Below are 20956 nucleotides of genomic sequence, written 5' to 3' on the forward strand. Positions count from 1 at the left end.
TCACCAGGTCTGCATACCAAGTCCTGCGTGGCCACACAGGAGCTATCAGAATCACTGAGGCCTTCTCCTGTTTGATCCTGGCTATGAGCCTGGGAAGGAGAGGAAACGGTGGAAACACATAAACTAGGTTGAACGACCAGGGCGCCACTAATGCATCCACTAGAGTCGCCTTGGGATCCCTGGATCTGGACCTGTAGCAAGGAACCTTGAAGTTCTGACGGGAAGCCATCAGATCCATGTCTGGAATGCCCCATAATTGGGTTAACTGGGCAAAGACCTCCAGATGGAGTTCCCACTCCCCCGGATGGAAAGTCTGACGACTCAAATAATCCGCCTCCCAGTTGTCTACTCTTGGGATGTGAATTGCAGATAGGTGGCAGGAGTGATCCTCCGCCCATTTGATGATCTTGGATACCTCTCTCATCGCTAAGGAACTCTTTGTTCCTCCCTGATGGTTGATGAAACTACAGTCGTCATGTTGTCCGACTGGAATCTTATGAATCCGGCCTTCGCTAGTTGAGGCCAAGCCCGGAGCTCATTGAATATCACTCTCAATTCCAGGATGTTTATAGGGAGAAGAGACTCTTCCCGAGACCATAGACCCTGAGCTTTCAGGGAGTCCCAGACCGCGCCCCAGCCTAATAGACTGGCGTCGGTCGTGACAATGACCCACTCTGGTCTGCGGAAACTCATTCCCTGAGACAGGTGATCCTGAGTCAACCACCAACGGAGTGAGTCTCTGGTTACCTGGTTTACTTGAATCTGGGGAGACAAGTCTGCATAGTCCCCATTCCACTGATTGAGCATGCACAGTTGTAATGGTCTTAGATGAATTCGAGCAAAAGGAACTATGTCCATTGCTGCAACCATCAATCCTACTACTTCCATGCACTGAGCTATGGAAAGCTGCAGAATAGAGTGAAGAACTTGACAAGCGTTTAGAAGCTTTGACTTTCTGACCTCTGTCAGGAAGATCTTCATTTCTAAAGAATCTATTATTGTTCCCAAAAAGGGAACTCTTGTTGACGGAGACAGGGAACTTTTTTCTACGTTCACCTTCCACCCGTGAGATCTGAGAAAGGCTAGAACAATGTCTGTATGAGCCTTTGCCTTGGAAAGAGACGACGCTTGAATTAGAATGTCGTCTAGATAAGGTGCCACTGCAATGCCCCTCGGTCTTAGAACCGCTAGAAGGGACCCTAGCACCTTTGTGAAAATTCTGGGAGCAGTGGCCAAACCGAATGGAAGAGCCACGAACTGGTAATGTTTGTCCAGAAAGGCGAACCTTAGGAACTGATGATGATCTTTGTGGATAGGAATATGTAGGTACGCATCCTTTAAATCCACGGTAGTCATATATTGACCCTCCTGGATTGTAGGTAAAATTGTTCGAATGGTTTCCATTTTGAACGATGGAACTCTGAGAAATTTGTTTAGAATTTTTAAATCCAGAATTTGTCTGAAAGTTCCCTCTTTTTTGGGAACTACAAACAGGTTTGAGTAAAACCCCTGACCTTGTTCCACAGTTGGAACTGAGTGTATCACTCCCATCTTTAACAGGTCTTCTACACAATGTAAGAATGCCTGTCTCTTTATTTGGTCTGAAGACAAGCGAGACATGTGGAACCTTCCCCTTGGGGGCAGTTCCTTGAATTCTAGAAGATAACCCTGAGAGACTATTTCTAGTGCCCAGGGATCCGGAACATCTCTTGCCCAAGCAAAGAGAGAGAGTCTGCCCCCTACTAGATCCGGTCCCGGATCGGGGGCTACCCCTTCATGCTGTCTTGGTAGCAGCAGCAGGCTTCTTGGCCTGTTTACCCTTGCATTGGTTTCCAAGCTGTTTTAGCCTGGGAAGCGTTACCCTCTTGTCTAGAGGCTGCAGAGTTAGAAGCCGGCCCGTTCCTGAAATTGCGAAAGGAACGAAAATTGGACTTATTCTTAGCCTTAAAAGGCCTATCCTGTGGGAGGGCATGGCCCTTCCCCCCAGTGATGTCTGAAATAATTTCTTTCAATTCTGGCCCAAAAAGTGTCTTACCTTTGAAAGGGATATTAAGCAATTTTGTCTTGGAAGATACATCCGCCGACCAAGATTTTAGCCAGAGCGCTCTGCGCGCCACAATTGCAAACCCTGAATTTTTTGCCGCTAATCTCGCTAATTGCAAAGCGGCATCTAAAATAAAGGAATTAGCTAACTTAAGTGCGTGAATTCTGTCCATGACTTCCTCATATGGAGTCTCCACATTAAGCAACTTTTCTAGTTCATCGAACCAGAAACACACCGCCGTAGTGACAGGAATAATGCACGAAATAGGTTGGAGGAGGTAACCTTGCTGAACAAAAATCTTTTTAAGCAAACCCTCCAATTTTTTATCCATAGGATCTTTGAAAGCACAATTGTCCTCAATGGGAATAGTCGTGCGTTTGGCTAGGGTAGAAACTGCCCCCTCAACCTTAGGGACTGTTTGCCATGTGTCCTTCCTTGGGTCGACCATGGGGAACAATTTCTTAAATATAGGAGGAGGGACAAAGGGTATGCCTGGTTTCTCCCACTCCTTATTCACTATGTCCGCCACCCTTTTAGGGATCGGAAAGGCATCAGGGTGCACCGGGATCTCTAAGAATTTGTCCATCTTGCACAATTTTTCTGGAATGACCAAAGAGTCACAATCATCCAGAGTAGATAGCACCTCCTTAAGTAATGCGCGGAGATGCTCTAACTTAAATTTAAACGTCACAACATCAGGTTCTGCCTGTTGAGAAATTCTTCCTGAATCTGAAACCCTCCCTCACTGCCACTTCTGACTGGTGTGAGGGTATGACAGGTAAACTATCGTCAGCGCCTTCTTGCTCCACTGTATTTAAAACTGAGCAATCACGCTTTCTCTGAAATGCTGGCATTTTGGATAAAATATTAGCTATGGAATTATCCATTACTGCCGTTAATTGTTGCATAGTAACAAGCATTGGCGCGCTAGATGTACTAGGGGTCGCCTGCGCGGGCATAACTGGTATTGACACAGAAGGAGAGGATGATGAACTATCCCCACTACCTTCATTTGAGGAATCATCTTGGGCAACCTTATTAAATGTGACAGTACTGTCCTTACTTCGTCTAGACGCCATGGCACAATTATCACATACATTTGAAGGGGGGACCACCTTGGCCTCCATACATACAGAACATGTTCTATCTGAAGGTACAGACATGTTAGACAGGCTTAAACAGGCTAATAATGCAAAAAAAACGTTTTAAAACAAAACCGTTACTGTCTCTTTAAATTTTAAACAGAGCACACTTTATTTCTGAATGTGTGAAAAACTATGAAGGAAATATCCAATCTTTACCAAATTTTCACCACAGAGTCTTAATGCTTTAACAGTATTGCACCCCAATTTAACCAGCTTTTAACCCCTTAATTGAGGAAACCGGAGCCGTTTAATCAAATAACAATTTTTAACCCCACTACAGTCCCAGCCACAGCGTTTGCTGCAACTTCACCTGTCATTAGGAGTTATACGATACCAAATTAAGCCTTCCAGGAACGTTTTCAATGATCACCAGACCCTCTCACATGCAGCTGCATGCACTGCATCCAAAAGAAACTGCGCAGTTATGGCGCAAAAATGAGGCTCTGCCTACTATAGTGAAAGGCCCCTCTGACTGGAAAGGTGTCTAAACAACTGCCTGGCGCCTAAAAACGTTCCCCCACAATAAAAGTTTTATAAATCACCTCAGATTACATAAAAAACTTAAATAAAGCAATCGACTTAGCCCACAAGAGTGTCAACCAGTGTATAGCCCATAATAAGCCTTCATTCTGTTAAGAGTCTAAGAAAATGGCTTACCGATCCCCAAGAGGGAAAATGACAGTCTTCTAGCATTACACAGTCTTGTTAGAAAATGGACTAGTCATACCTTGAGCAGAAAAGTCTGCTAACTGTTCCCCCCAACTGAAGTTCTCTGGGCTCAACAGTCCTGCGTGGGAACAGCAATTGATTTTAGTTACTGCTGCTAAAATCATACTCCTCTTTTAAACAGAACTCTTCATCCCTTTCTGTTTTAGAGTAAATAGTACAACCGGCACTATTTTAAAATAACAAACTCTTGATAGCAGAATAAAAAACTACAACTAAACACCACATACTCTTCACCATCTCCGTGGAGATGCTACTTGTTCAGAGCGGCAAAGAGAATGACTGGGGGGCGGAGCCTGAGGAGGGGCTATATGGACAGCTTTTGCTGTGCTCTTTGCCATTTCCTGTTGGGGAAGAGAATATTCCCACAAGTAATGGATGACGCCGTGGACCGGACACACCAATGTTGGAGAAACATTTTCTTTTATGATTCAAATGAAGCATAACATTTCAAATAACTTTCCACTTTATTTCTATGATCTAATTTTCTTTGTTCTTTTAATATCCTTTCCCCTCGGAAGGAATCAGTGTCTGATTCGAAGCTGTGATTTGAGGAAGCCGGATTCCTCATTTTGGACCCAGGAAGAGGCTTTGCGACGACCGTAGGAAGCTGGAGCGGTTGTCAAGTTTAAAAGGTAAGTATTTTTTCACAACACGAGTGAAATGTAAATTTTGATGAATTAAAGTGCCCCTGTTTTTAATCAAATTTTTAAAAACCGGACACTTTAGCATCAAAATTTACATTCACTTTAATAAATAATGAAAATATATTGCAAAGTTATTTTATAATGCATAACTAAACATTTTATATAAAAATATCAAGGTGTTTACTTACCCTTTAAATTATTTATATAGATACTGTGTATATGTTAAAGATTACTTTAATGTTTTTATAAAATGAGAAGTAGATCAAATAAGCTGCATCTCAGAATTTTAACCTTGAAATCAATACCCAGTCAGAAGCAGCTACTAGGTTTCTTAGCAATGTGTGACTACGTATAAAGGAATTACTAGGACAAGTACAAAGCAGTTGCAATTTCTGACCGAGGATTGGATTCTGATTGGCTGATCATTTGAAGAAGGTCGCTACATAACGGTGGGGGGAGTTAGGCTGCCATATTTACCTCGTATTAGAGAAGTTATCGACGGTGATTACTACAAGAAGCAAGTAGGCAAGGCAAAAGGGGTATGGTGCAGGCGGATCTTCGTTTTTTATTTTTCAATATCGCATAATGTTACCTCGAGTGTTGACTGTCCCTTTAAGCGTAAATGTATAATAAAATCTTTGTAATTCCATTAAATGAAGTGTCAGGGATTTTCTGCACAATGATCTGATTATAAACAGAATAAACTCAAATTATTCTATTAAAGGGACATTCCAGCCAAAATTGGAATCCCCATGGATGCATTTCAGTTTTGAATAGAAGCCTTTTTGTAATATACATATATGCTTCTAAAAGCTGTTTAAAAAACGTGTATTTAAGTATGCACCTGCATTTTAAACACAGAGAGCCTAAGCTGTTTGTACCATCTGGTAATGACTTAATTTGTTAATTGCTGACGTGCTACGAGCCCCACTGGCGCTCTGAGCAGCTGCAGTTTTTAAAATGCTGGTGGCACTGAGAATATCTAGCTATGCTTCACATACACATGCATAGAAAAATGCTAACACTAAAACAGTGATAACTTTTACTAGTAGCAATTTTGCCAATGTGTATATAGCAATATGTTTATATTTAAATGTAATTCATCTATGTGCAGTTTAATTTGGACTGGAATGTCCCTTTAAAAATATAAGATACAAGAATCCATTTAAAGGGCCATAATACCAAAATGTTTTAACACTTGAAAGTGCTGCAGCATAGCTGTAAAAAGCTGACTAGAAAATATCACCTGAACATCTCTATGTAAAAAAGAAAGATATTTTACCTCAAAAGTTCCTCACTAGCCACATCCCATTGTAAAGGATTTCTAAGCAGCATTATTAATGTGTCTGTCATGGGACAGCTTAGGGGATGAGCCTCGTGAACTCTCATATTATTTCACCAATCAGGTAAAGGAAGCTTACTATGAAATCTCATGAGAGTTAAGTCAAATCTCATGAGATCACAGTAAGAGTTCATGACCTCAACACTGCTGATGCTGATTGGCTGCTGTTCATTTCTTCATTTTTTTTTATTTTTTTTTTACCTGCAGCTGGGAGCAGCTGAGTATAACTTTTTACACAGAACTTACTCTGCTGAGCTGAGGCGATTGCGAGGTAAAATATCTTCCTTTTTTACATAGAGATGCTCAGGTGATATTTTCCGGTCAGCTTTTTACAGTTATACTGCATCAGTTTCAAGTGATTTAGCATACAAGTATTATGTCCCTTTAAATCAAGCTACGGCTGGCAATATGTCCTCTTGTGAGCTGAGCTGGGCTGGCAGACAGAGGATGCACATAAAAACAACACAAAACTAACTACAGTTTCATAAAATATCTGTAAGCTTTGCAAGTGGAATTTCTTGCTATATCTAACTAAAGAAACACACAACTCATTTTAACAACCAAACAACAACAAAAAGGAATTAGAAAAACTTAATTTCTGTTCTGGAAATTTCTAAAAAAAAATGTAACCCGTAGTATTAAAAGACAACAAGCTATGCCCAAAATAACTGGAAAAAAACTAACACATATAATCTAAATTAAGCACGCTCTGCAAAGTTATGCTCTATTGAAAATAACAAATTTAACACCACCATAATGTGCTAACATAGTGCACAAGGCTCTGTAATCTGCAAAGTAATGAGAACTGAATTACATTGACGTAAACTGCATATACAAGATTTTAGCATCAAGTGGAGCAGTCATATTTTGTGTAGTCAGAAGACAAAATCATTATCCAAAACCAGAGGATTTATGGATGGTTTTTAGGACAGATGGATGCACCTAGTTAGGGCCTGAACACCACATGTCTAAAGATGCCCAGTGCCAGTTGCTAGGTTGTAATGACTGACGAAAGATAAAACCCCATAAAGAGTTAATACAGTAAATTATATTTACACTCACCTCACTGTCCTGGAGTTTTCGCCGTCGGGCCTAGAAAACAAACAAGGAGAGTAGAGTCACAATGTGAATTGCAAACTTGTTAAATGGCAAAATCAGATCCAAAGATTAATTTCGTCATTTGGCTTATTGAGATATCAAGTGTTAATTGCTCTACCATAAAAGTTAAAAAAAATTTAAAAAAAATACACCACTGCACCATACATTGATTTTGGTGTAAATTTACCCCTAAAAATTGAACCTGCTCCACTCACTCCAAAGAGGCACAGTGCATACTGCATATTTAAAGGGACAGTCTAGTCAAAATTAAACTTTCATGATTCAAATAGGGCATGCAATTTTAAACAACTTTCCCAACTAATTTCTTTCATCAAATTAGCTTTGTTCTCTTAGTATTCTTAGTTGAAAGCTAAACCTAGGTAGGCTCATATGCTAATTTTTAAGCCCTTGAAGGCCGCCTCTTATCTGAATACATTTGAAAGTTTCACAGCTAGAGGGCGTTAGTTCATATGTACTAAATAGATAAACATTGTGCTCACGCCCATGGATTTATTTATGAGAGGGCACTGATTGGATAAAATGCAAGTCTATCAAGAGAACTGAAATAGGGGGCAGTCAGCAGAGACTTAGATACAAGGTTAGCACAGTGGTAAAACGTGTATTATTATAACTGCGCTGGTTATGCAAAACTAGGGAATGGAAAATAAAGGGATTATCTATCTTTTTAACATTCAACAAAGACTACCAAGCGAACAAAGCAAATTTGAGTGTTAAATCATTTTTAAACATTTTTTATTTTGTAAACAAATTTTGTTATACAGCCTTTAATTGCTTATATATACTTTGAATATCTAAATATTTTTGTTTATACAGACCTTTTGCAACATAGTTATTAATCGATAAAAAGGTTCGGAGTGTTAATGATATTTTTGATGGAGTTTAATTAATCAGTTGTAATGAAGATGTGCTATAACTTACTTTTTAATGTAACGCTGAAAATCAAATACCCCGGGCTACGGCCGCCCACTTCAAAAGTAGTTTTTTTGTGAACCAACGGTTTGAACTGTTCTCCAATTGGCACTCTAGACTTACGGCACTTTTGTTGTAGCTAGAGTACAGATTGGAAAACAGTTCAAACTATTAGCTCACCCAAAAAAAAAAAAGTTTTGAAGTGGGCACCCGGAGAGCGTGTATTTGAATTCCAGCACTACATTAAAACTTAAGTTATAGCGCATCTTCATTACAACTGATTACTTAAACTCCATCCAAAATATAGCTAACATTCCGTATCTGTTTATACGACGGGGAAAGTTTACCATCACTTTAACTGCAGGTATATAGTGTTCACATATAAATAATTTGTGTATGCAGAGCTTTTGGAATGTTGCACTCACACATAGTGCATATAAAAAACATGTTTTTTGTGTGCAGACCTTTTGCAATGCAGTGCTTTTAAAGGACAGTCTATTCCAGAATTTTTATGGTTTAAAAAGATAGATAATCCCTTTATTACCCATTTCCCAGTTTTGCATAACCAACACAGTGATATTAATATACTTTTTACCTCTGTAATTGCCTTGTATCTAAGCCTCTGCAGACTGCCTCCTTTTATCAGTTCTTTTGACAGACTTGCATTCTAGCCAATCTGTGCCTTCTTATAAGTAACCCCACGGGCATGAGCACAATGTTATCTATATGGTACATGTGAACTAACGCCCCCTAGCTGTGAAAACCTTTCACCGCATATGAGCATACCTAGGTTTAACTTTCCACAAAGAATACAAAGAAAGCAAAGCCAATTTGATGATAAAAGTAAATTGGAAAGTTGTTTTAAATTGCCCTATCTGAATCATGAAAGTTTAATTTTGATTAGAATGTCCCTTTAACTACTGACATGCTGGACATATATACAAAAAACTACTTTAAACTCTAAATGAATATAATTAAAAAATATCATATTAAATCAACATTTAAAGAACACATTAAAACTAAAGTTATTGTATCAAACTTATTACTCCCAACTATTTCTTACATTGGGTGAAAGAGATTGATAAACTATCTTGTATAAAATGCAAATTTAGTGCTGCAGATATGGTCCATTATTTTGGTTTTGTCCAATAATTGAAAGGTTTTGGGGGGAAGTTTAATTTTGGGCAACAAAGATCTTGAACCAATATATACATTTGTCCAAATATAGTGTTTTCTTTTTAAAGGGACACTGAACCCCCATTTTTTTTCTTTCATGACTCAGATTTCTAATTTACTCCTATTACCAATTTTTCTTCATTCTCTTGCTATCTTTATCTGAAAAGCAAGAATGTAAGTTTAGAAGCCGGCCCATTTTTGGTTCACAACCTGGGTTGTTCTTGCCGATTGGTTGCTAAATGCAGTAGAAATGTATGGTCTCCAGCACCTGTGCATCAAACGGGTAACCACGCCATCCAGGACTCCACACCAATAAAGTCCCAAATTCAATGCAATATAGGAAATCAGATGGCAGCCCTCCAAGATAATAAAAGATGTATAATTTATTTACATCTACTCTAGAGCTGCAACAACTAATCATCATAATCGATAATAATCGATTATGAAAATAGTTGTCAACGAATCTCATAATCGATTAGTTGGTTTGCAATTAGTTGGTCTGTGCACAACACCAGCTGCTTCACTCCAATGAACTCCTGCACATGGTATTGTGTTTTTATGGTTATGTCCTTAGCCTAAAGGACATCTACAGACGTCTACTTTTCACTTTTTCAGGACAGTATACGTTTACAACTACCCCTGGCTTATGTGCAACCCAGATATAATAGTCATCATTTGGATTGTTTATATTAAATCTGGTGATTTGGAACGATGCTTTTCACCTATCCCCTAGATTAATGGGAGTTATTTAAATTGATGTGCACTATTATCTGTTTGCACAATTATTAGCGTATTGCTTGCTATTGCTGATTATATGTACTGTATAAATAAATGGGTAAGGCTTTGTCCTGTTATTGATATACAGTCCTTAGCGCTTTTGATTTGTTTTTTATATTGTTAATTGTTATAATATGTATCAGATTCAACCTTTATAAATATATATCTGTTATTTTTAGAGCGGACTAGATATTTTCCTCTAACCTTATAGCTGGTTATTTACCCTTGCATATAGACATTTTATATGTTAGAATGAAGTCAAGGGTTACTTTATTGAGCGGTCCCTTGCCAAGGTGGAAAACACTTTGCATTGGTGAATATGCCACTTTGGTGAAATTGGCAAAACCCTACTTATGCATCTCAAGCACTTCAACACCATCTGAGTGCCTCTTCTCTGCTGCAGGAAATATGCTGCAAACAGAGAACCAGCCTTAGCCAGAAGCATGTGGACATGTTGAGATTTTTTCATTTCAATGCAAAGTTTCTGAAAGAGTGAATAACAGAATGTTATTAACAGTGATAGTCTAACTCTTTTTAGTTCTACCTCTTCTCAAACAGTTTTTGGTTTTGTTTTGTTTAATTATAAAACTGTGCTCTGCTGCTTAAAAATTGGACAAACAGTTGTGTTAATGTAAAGTTTTAGTCTGAAGTTTATATTTGTAACAATCAGTATGGGGATTTTATTTAAAAAATAGGAAACAATTATTGATTCTTTTTTTTATCCGATTAATTGAAAAAATAATCGGCCGATTAATCGATTATGAAAATAATAGTTAGTTGCAGCCCTCATCTACTCCAAACAAAAATAGAACAACAACGTTTCGGGTGTTACCCCTTAATCATGTTGCATACTTCACATACAAGAATTGCACCTTATAAACCATAAATCCCTCCCCTTAAATCACAATTAACACACCTGTGTGTGTGTGTAAGCTCTCAGGTAAATACAATATATACTACCACCTAGTGGTCGTTAAAAAACTAACAGTATCAAACAAACAGCCATCTGGTGGACAAAACCATATATTGCATATATTATCCAAAGTGTACATATACAGTATATAACAATCAAAGATCCATTGCAAACAATCTATATTGGAATACTTTGAAATACTATGTGTGTAACATCAAATAATGCTATCATTTAGTAATATTGGTTACTATGTAAAAGTTAAAATAGTATTCCCACTAAGAATTACAAAAAACATAATTTATGCTTACCTGATAAATTCCTTTCTCCTGTAGTGTAGTCAGTCCACGGGTCATCCATTACTTATGGGAATATATCTCCTCCCTAACAGGAAGTGCAAGAGGATCACCCAAGCAGAGCTGCTATATAGCTCCTCCCCTCTACGTCATACCCAGTCATTCGACCAAAACCAAACGAGAAAGGAGAAACTATAGGGTGCAGTGGTGACTGGAGTTTAATTTAAAATTTAGACCTGCCGTAGAACAGGGCGGCCCGTGGACTGACTACACTACAGGAGAAAGGAATTTATCAGGTAAGCATAAATTATGTTTTCTCCTGTTAAGTGTAGTCAGTCCACGGGTCATCCATTACTTATGGGATACCAATACCAAAGCTAAAAGTACACGGATGACGGGAGGGACAGGCAGGACCTTTACACGGAAGGAACCACTGCCTGAAGAACCTTTCTCCCCAAAACAGCCTCCGAAGAAGCAAAAGTGTCAAATTTGTAAAATTTGGAAAAGGTGTGAAGTGAAGACCAAGTTGCAGCCTTGCAAATCTGTTCAACAGAGGCCTCATTTTTAAAGGCCCAAGTGGAAGCCACAGCTCTGGTAGAATTAGCTGTAATTCTTTCAGGAGGCTGCTGTCCAGCAGTCTCATAGGCTAAACGTATTAAGCTACGAAGCCAGAAGGAGAGAGAGGTAGCCGAAGCCTTTTGACCTCTCCTCTGTCCCGAATAAACGACAAACAGGGAAGAAGTTTGTCGAAAATCTTTAGTTGCCTGTAAATAGAATTTCAGGGCCCGGACAACGTCCAGGTTGTGCAGAAGTCGTTCCTTCTTTGAGGAAGGATTAGGGCACAATGAAGGAACAACATCTCTTTATTGATATTGAATGAAGGAATGAAGGAACAACATCTCTTTATTGATATTCTTGTTAGTAACTACCTTAGGTAAGAACCCAGGTTTAGTACGCAGAACTACTTTGTCTGAATGAAAAATCAGATAAGGGGAATCACAATGTAAGGCTGATAACTCAGATACTCTTCGAGCCGAGGAAATAGCCATTAAGAACAGAACTTTCCAAGATAACAGCTTGATATCAATGGAATGAAGGGGTTCAAACGGAACACCCTGTAAAACATTAAGAACTAAGTTTAAGCTCCATGGCGGAGCAACAGTTTTAAACACAGGCTTAATCCTGGCCAAAGCCTGACAAAAAGCCTGAACGTCTGGAACTTCTGACAGACGCTTGTGCAAAAGAATGGACAGAGCTGAGATCTGTCCCTTTAACGAACTAGCAGATACACCCTTTTCTAAGCCTTCTTGTAGAAAAGACAATATCCTAGGAATCCTAACCTTACTCCATGAGTAACTCTTGGATTCGCACCAATGTAAGTATTTACCCCATATTTTATGGTAAATTTTCCTGGTAACAGGTTTCCTAGCCTGTATTAAGGTATCAATCACTGACTCCGAGAATCCACGCTTTGATAGAATCAAGCGTTCAATCTCCATGCAGTCAGCCTCAGAGAAATTAGATTTGGATGTTTGAAAGGACCCTGAACCAGAAGGTCCTGTCTCAGAGGCAGAGACCATGGTGGACAGGACGACATGTCCACTAGATCTGCATACCAGGTCCTGCGTGGCCACGCAGGCGCTATTAGAATCACCGATGCTCTCTCCTGCTTGATCCTGGCAATCAGACGAGGAAGTATCGGGAAGGGTGGAAACACATAAGCCATGTTGAAGACCCAAGGTGCTGTCAGAGCATCTATCAGAACCGCTTCCGGGTCCCTGGATCTTGATCCGTAACAAGGAAGCTTGGCGTTCTGGCGAGACGCCATGAGATCCAGATCTGGTTTGCCCCAACGCCGAAGCAGTTGTGCAAATACCTCCGGGTGAAGTTCCCACTCCCCCGGATGAAAAGTCTGGCGACTTAGGAAATCCGCCTCCCAGTTCTCCACGCCTGGGATGTGGATCGCTGACAGGTGGCAAGAGTGAGACTCTGCCCAGCGAATTATCTTTGAGACTTCCATCATCGCTAGGGAACTCCTTGTCCCTCCCTGATGGTTGATGTAAGCCACAGTCGTGATGTTGTCCGACTGGAACCTGATGAACCTCAGAGTTGCTAGCTGAGGCCAAGCCAGAAGAGCATTGAGAACTGCTCTCAATTCCAGAATGTTTATTGGAAGGAGACTCTCCTCCTGAGTCCATGATCCCTGAGCCTTCAGGGAATTCCAGACAGCGCCCCAACCTAGTAGGCTGGCGTCTGTTGTTACAATTGTCCAGTCTGGCCTGCTGAAGGGCATCCCCCTGGACAGATGTGGCCGAGAAAGCCACCATAGAAGAGAATCTCTGGTCTCTTGATCCAGATTCAGCATAGGGGACAAATCTGAGTAATCCCCATTCCACTGACTTAGCATGCACAATTGTAGTGGTCTGAGATGCAGGCGTGCAAAAGGTACTATGTCCATTGCCGCTACCATTAAGCCGATTACCTCCATGCATTGAGCCACTGACGGGTGTTGAATGGAATGAAGGACACGGCAAGCATTTAGAAGTTTTGTTAACCTGTCTTCTGTCAGGTAAATTTTCATTTCTACAGAATCTATAAGAGTCCCCAAGAAAGGAACTCTTGTGAGTGGCCTTAGAGAACTCTTTTCTACGTTCACCTTCCACCCATGCGACCTTAGAAATGCCAGAACCAACTCTGTATGAGACTTGGCAGTCTGGAAGCTTGACGCTTGTATCAGAATGTCGTCTAGGTACGGAGCTACCGAAATTCCTCGCGGTCTTAGTACCGCCAGAAGAGAGCCCAGAACCTTTGTAAAGATTCTTGGAGCCGTGGCTAACCCGAAGGGAAGAGCTACAAACTGGTAATGCCTGTCTAGGAAGGCAAACCTTAGGTACCGATAATGATCCTTGTGAATCGGTATGTGGAGGTAGGCATCCTTTAAATCCACTGTGGTCATGTATTGACTCCTTTGGATCATAGGTAAGATTGTCAGAATAGTCTCCATTTTGAACTATGGAACTCTTAGGAATATGTTTAGGATCTTTAAGTCCAAAATTGGTCTGAAGGTTCCCTCTTTTTTGGGAACCACAAACAGATTTGAGTAAAACCCTTGTCCGTGTTCCGACCGCGGAACTGGATGGATCACTCCCATTAGTAAAAGGTCTTGTACACAGCGTAGAAACGCTTCTCTCTTTAGCTGGTTTGCTGACAGCCTTGAAAGATGAAATCTCCCTTCTGGAGGAGAAGCTTTGAAGTCCAGAAGATATCCCTGAGATATGATCTCTAAAGCCCAGGCATCCTGGACATCTCTTGTCCAAGCCTGGGCGAAGAAAGTCTGCCCCCCACTAGATCCGTTTCCGGATCGGGGGCCCTCACTTCATGCTGTCTTAGGGGCAGCAGCAGGCTTTCTGGCCTGCTTGCCCTTGTTCCAGGACTGGTTAGGTTTCCAGCCCTGTCTGTAGCGAGCAACAGTTCCTTCCTGCTTTGGAGCTGAGGAAGTTGATGCTGCTCCTGCCTTGAAGTTACGAAAGGCACGAAAATTAGACTGTCTAGCCCTAGGTTTGGCTCTGTCTTGAGGCAGCGCATGACCCTTACCTCCAGTAATGTCAGCGATAATTTCTTTCAAAACGGGCCCGAATAATGTCTGCCCTTTGAAAGGTATGTTAAGTAATTTAGATTTAGAGGTTACATCGGCTGACCAAGATTTAAGCCACAGCGCTCTGCGCGCTTGAATGGCGAATCCTGAATTCTTAGCCGTAAGTTTAATTAAGTGTACTACGGCATCGGAAATAAATGAATTGGCTAGCTTAAGTACTCTAAGCTTGTCTGTAATTTCATCCAATGTAACTGAGTTAATGGTCTCTTCCAGAGACTCAAACCAGAATGCCGCTGCAGCCATGACAGGCGCAATGCATGCAAGGGGTTGTAATATAAAACCTTGTTGAACAAACATTTTCTTAAGGTAACCCTCTAACTTTTTATCCATTGGATCTGAAAAAGCACAGCTATCCTCCACCGGGATAGTGGTGCGCTTAGCCAGAGTAGAAACTGCTCCCTCCACCTTAGGGACCGTCTGCCATAAGTCCCGTGTGGTGGCGTCTATTGGAAACATTTTTCTAAATATAGGAGGGGGAGAAAAAGGCACACCGGGTCTATCCCACTCCTTGTTAATAATTTCTGTAAGCCTCTTAGGTATAGGAAAAACATCAGTACACACCGGTACTGCATAGTATCTATCCAGCCTACACATTTTCTCTGGAATTGCAACCGTGTTACAATCATTCAGAGCCGCTAATACCTCCCCTAGCAATACACGGAGGTTCTCAAGCTTAAATTTAAAATTTGAAATGTCTGAGTCCAGTTTACTTGGATCAGATCCGTCACCCACAGAATGAAGCTCTCCGTCCTCATGTTCTGCATATTGTGACGCAGTATCAGACATGGCTCTAATATTATCAGCGCACTCTGTTCTCACCCCAGAGTGGTCGCGTTTACCCCTAATTTCTGGCAATTTAGATAATACTTCAGTCATAACATTAGCCATGTCTTGCAAAGTGATTTGTATGGGCCGCCCTGATGTACTTGGCGCCACAATATCACGCACCTCCCGAGCGGGAGACGCATGTACTGACACGTGAGGAGAGTTAGTCGGCATAACTTCCCCCTCGTTGTCTGGTGAAATTTTCTTTACATGTACACTTTTATTTAAAGTAGCATCAATGCAATTAGTACACAAATTTCTATTGGGCTCCACATTGGCCTTTAAACATATTGCACAAAGAGTTTCCTCTGTGTCAGACATGTTTAATAGACTAGCAATGAAACTAGCAAGCTTGGAAAAAAAAACTTTTGAAATAAATTTACAAGCAATATAAAAAACGTTACTGTGCCTTTAAGAAACACTAATAAACTGTCACAGTTGAATTACAATGAACCAAATTTGTTATAGCAACCAAATTTACACAATAAATGCAATAAGTTAGCAAAGGATTGCACCCACCAGCAAATGGATGATTAACAGAATATAAAAACGTTTTATCAGTCAAAAGCACAGTCTCACAGGTCTGCTGTGAGTGATTACCTCCCTCAAAACTAGTTTTGGAGACCCCTGGGCTCTGTAGAGACGTCCTTGATCATGGAGGAAGGAATAGGAAGACTGTGAGTGAATTCTTACTGCGCAAGAAAACGCCAAAATAGGCCCCTCCCACTCATATTATAACAGTGGGGAAGCTCAGCAAACTGAATTTATTCATAAATAAACGACAGTCATGTGGAAAAATAATGCCCAAAAATTTTTTATCACCAAGTACCTCAAAGAAAAACGATTAACATGCCAGTAAAACGTTTTAAAATAAAATTATGAAATGATACTAATAAGCCTGCTGCTAGTCGTTTACACTGCAGTGGGGGCTCAAATATAAGTTAAATGTACACAGTATTTTCTTAGTGAAGTTCCATTCCCCAGAAATACCACAGTGTAACATACATACATATCAGCCTGATACCAGTCGCTACTACTGCATTTAAGGCTGCACTTACATTATATGGGTATTAGCAGTATTTTCTCAGTCAATTCCATTCCTTAGAAAATAATATACTGCAACATACCTCCTTGCAGGTGAACCCTGCCCGCTGTCCCCTGATCTGAAGTTACCTCACTCCTCAGAATGGCCGAGAACAGCAAATGGATCTTAGTTACGACCGCTAAGATCATACATAAACTCAGGTAAATTTTTCTTCTAATGCTGCCTGAGAAAAAACAACACACTCCGGTGCCGTTTAAAATAACAAACTTTTGATTGAAGATATAAAAACTAATTTTAATAACCACAGTCCTCTCACACGTCCTATCTATTAGTTAGGTGCAAGAGAATGACTGGGTATGACATAGAGGGGAGGAGCTATATAGCAGCTCTGCTTGGGTGATCCTCTTGCACTTTCTGTTAGGGAGGAGATATAATCCCATAAGTAATGGATGACCCGTGGACTGACTACACTTAACAGGAGAAATAATGATAAATCAAAATCCTTATTCATGCCCATTGGGTCTTTTGATTCTAGTGTATAGATCCAATATAACTCACGCTGCTTAAGCATAATCTCTCTATTGCCTCCACGTCTAGGAATCTCTATATGATCTATGATTTGAAATCTAAGCTGCGATACCCGATGTCCAGCTTTTAAAAAATGTGCAGCGACTGGAGATTTAATATATTTAGTTCTAATATTAGATTTATGTTCATTTAATCTTTCTCCTCTTATCTGGCGAGTCGATTCACCTACATAAAACATGGACATTTCAGAAAATAAATAGAACAAGATGTGTTATATGTATAGTAGCCTTTAATAGAAAATTTCTTCCCAGTTTTGGGATGTGTAAAAGTGAAACCTTTGATCATATTGTTGCAATTCGAGCATGTATTGTATGAATGTAAAGTAGTGCCCGGTTTTAAAAAATTCTATTAACAGAGGCACTTTCATTGATGAAACTTTACATTGCACCATATTTGTAGAAATACTTACCTCTGTCTTGAAAGCCGGATCGCTGATGATTTCGATTCCCCCGCCCGTCGCAAGCCTCTTCCTACATCAGAACGGACGATTCCGACCTTCCTCCAATCACGGCGTTGCTTTAGGCAATGCTTCCCCAGGGGGGAAGCCGTGATTGGAGGATACCGGAATTGTCATTGCTGACGTAGGAAGAGGCTTGCGACGGGCTGGCGAAGCGCTGCTGCGGCTTTCAAGACGAAGAGGTAAGTATTTCTACAAATATGGTGCAATGTAAAGTTTCATCAATGAAAGTGCCCCGGTTTTTAATAGTATTTTTAAAAACCAGGCACTACTTGATAAAACTTTACATTCACTTTAAACAGGGGAAGCAGCTGTTGGAATTCTAATATCTCAGGATTACAAATACGAAGTATAGACCAATGTTTACAAAGGATCTTATGTAATTTTTTACTTAATATATGATAATCACTGGCAAAAAACATAATTTATGCTTACCTGATAAATTTATTTCTCTTGTAGTGTATCCAGTCCACGGATCATCCATTACTTGTGGGATATTCTCCTTCCCAACAGGAAGTTGCAAGAGGATCACCCACAGCAGAGCTGCTATATAGCTCCTCCCCTAACTGTCATATCCAGTCATTCGACCGAAAACAGAGAAAGGAGAAACCATAGGGTGCAGTGGTGACTGTAGTTTAATTAAAATTTAGACCTGCCTTAAAAGGACAGGGCGGGCCGTGGACTGGATACACTACATGAGAAATAAATTTATCAGGTAAGCATAAATTATGTTTTCTCTTGTTAAGTGTATCCAGTATCCAGATCATCCATTACTTGTGGGATACCAATACCAAAGCTAAAGTACACGGATGATGGGAGGGACAAGGCAGAATTAAGCGGAAGGAACCACTGCCTGAAGAACCTGTCTCCCAAACACAGCCTCCGAAGAAGCAAATGCATCAAATTTGTAAAATTTTGAAAAAGTGTGAAGCGAAGACCAAGTGGCAGCCTTGCAAATCTGTTCAACAGAGGCCTCATTTTTGAAGGCCCAGGTGGAAGCCACTGCTCTAGTAGAATGAGCTGTAATCCTTTCAGGGGGCTGCTGTCCAGCAGTCTCATAGGCTAGGCGTATTACGCTCCGAAGCTGAAAGGAAAGAGAGGTTACCGAAGCTTTTTGACCTCTCTGTCCAGAGTAAACGACAAACAGGAAAGATGTTTGACGAAAATCCTTAGTAGCTTGTAAGTAAAACTTCAAGGCACGGACTACGTCCAGATTATGTAAAAGCCGTTTCTTCTTTGAAGAAGGATTAGGGCACAACGATGGAACAACAATCTCTTGATTGATATTCTTGTTAGAAACCACCTTAGGTAAAAACTACCTTATCTGCATGAAAAATCAGATAGGAAGAATCACATTGTAAGGCAGATAGCTCAGAGACTCTCCGAGCAGAGGAAATAGCCATCAAAAACAGAACTTTCCAAGATAAAAGTTTAATATCAATGGAATGAAGGGGTTCAAACGGAACTCCTTGAAGAACCTTAAGAACCAAGTTTAAGCTCCACGGGGGAGCAACAGGCTTAAACACAGGCTTAATTCTAACCAAAGCCTGGCAAAATGCCTGGACGTCTGGAACCTCTGCCAGACGCTTGTGCAAAAGAATAGACGGAGCAGAAATCTGTCCCTTTAAGGAACTAGCTGATAATCCTTTGTCCAAGCCCTTTTGGAGAAAAGACAATATTCTAGGAATCCTAACTTTACTCCATGAGTTATTCTTAGATTCACACCAATACTCCATATCTTGTGGTAGAATTTCCTGGTAACAGGCTTTCGTGCCTGTATTAAAGTATCAATGACTGACTCGGAGAAGCCACGCTTTGATAGAATCAAGCGTTCAGTCTCAGAGAAATTAGATTTGGATGATTGAAAGGACCTTGTATCAGAAGGTCCTGTCTTAGAGGCAGAGACCATGGTGGAAAGGATGACATGTCCACTAGGTCTGCATACCAAGTCCTGCATGGCCACGCAGGAGCTACCAGAATCACTGATGCTCTCTCCTGTTTGATTTTGGCAATCAGTCGAGGGAGCAGAGGAAACGGTGGAAACACATAAGCCAGGTTGAAGAACTAAGGCGCTGCTAGAGCATCTATCAGCGTCGCTTCTGGGTCCCTGGTCCCCTGTAACAAGGAAGCTTGGCGTTCTGGCGAGACGCCATGAGATCCAACTCGGGTTTGCCCCAACGATGAATCAACTGAGCAAACACCTCCGGATGGAGTTCCTACTCCCCCGGATGGAAAGTCTGACGACTTAGAAAATCCGCCTCCCAGTTCTCCACGCCTGGGATATGGATTGCTGACAGGTGGCAAGAGTGGTACTCTGCCCAGCGAATTATTTTGAGACTTCTAACATCGCTAGGGAACTCCTGGTTCCCCCTTGATGGTTTATGTAAGCCACAGTCGTGATGTTGTCCGACTGAAATCTGATGAACCTCAGTGTTGCTAACTGAGGCCAAGCCAGAAGAGCATTGAATATCGCTCTTAACTCCAGAATATTTATTGGAAGGAGTTTCTCCTCCTGAGTCCACGATCCCTGTGCCTTCAGGGAATTCTAGACTGCACCCCAACCTAGAAGGCTGGCATCTGTTGTTACAATTGTCCAATCTGGCCTGCGAAAGGTCATACCCTTGGACAGGTGTACCCGAGACAACCACCAGAGAAGAGAATCTCTGGTCTCTTGATCCAGATTTATCAGAGGAGACAAATCTGTGTAATCCCCATTCCACTGACTCAGCATGCATAATTGCAGCAGTCTGAGATGAAGGCGCGCAAATGGCACTATGTCCATTGCCGCTACCATTAAGCCGATTACCTCCATAAACTGAGCTACCAAAGGGCGCGGAATGGAGTGAAGAACACGGCAAGCATTTAGAAGTTTTAATAACCTGGACTCCGTCAGGTAAATTTTCATTTCTACAGAATCTATAAGAGTCCCTAAGAAGGAGACTCTTGTGAGTGGGGATAGAGAACTCTTTTCCTCGTTCACTTTCCACCCGTGCAACCTCAGAAATGCCAGAACTATCTCTGTATGAGACTTGGCAACTTGAAAGCTTGACGCCTGTATCAGGATGTCGTCTAGATACGGAGCCACCGCTATGCCTTGCGGTCTTAGAACCGCCAGAAGTGAGCCCAGAACCTTTGTAAAGATTCACGGGGCTGTAGCCAACCCGAAGGGAAGAGCTACAAATTGGTAATGCCTGTCTAGAAAGGCAAACCTTAGAAACCGATGATGATCTTTGTGAATCGGTATGTGAAGGTAGGCATCCTTTAAGTCCACTGTGGTCATGTACTGACCTTCTTG

At 41.0% G+C, this 20956-nt stretch overlaps 1 protein-coding gene across 2 annotated transcripts in view; it reads right to left on the bottom strand.

Moving 5' to 3' along the window:
* The window catches only part of IQSEC2 (IQ motif and Sec7 domain ArfGEF 2), a 701326-nt gene that overhangs the window by 433768 nt on the left and 246602 nt on the right, over positions 1–20956 (bottom strand). For both annotated transcript variants that reach the window (XM_053695379.1, XM_053695385.1), the window contains exon 2: positions 6967–6996. In XM_053695379.1, the coding sequence (XP_053551354.1) occupies positions 6967–6996 (30 nt within the window). The remainder of the gene's footprint in view (positions 1–6966; positions 6997–20956) is intronic.

Source organism: Bombina bombina, chromosome 12, assembly GCF_027579735.1.
Source record: "Bombina bombina isolate aBomBom1 chromosome 12, aBomBom1.pri, whole genome shotgun sequence".
In the NCBI taxonomy this organism is placed as follows: Eukaryota; Metazoa; Chordata; class Amphibia; order Anura; family Bombinatoridae; genus Bombina; species Bombina bombina.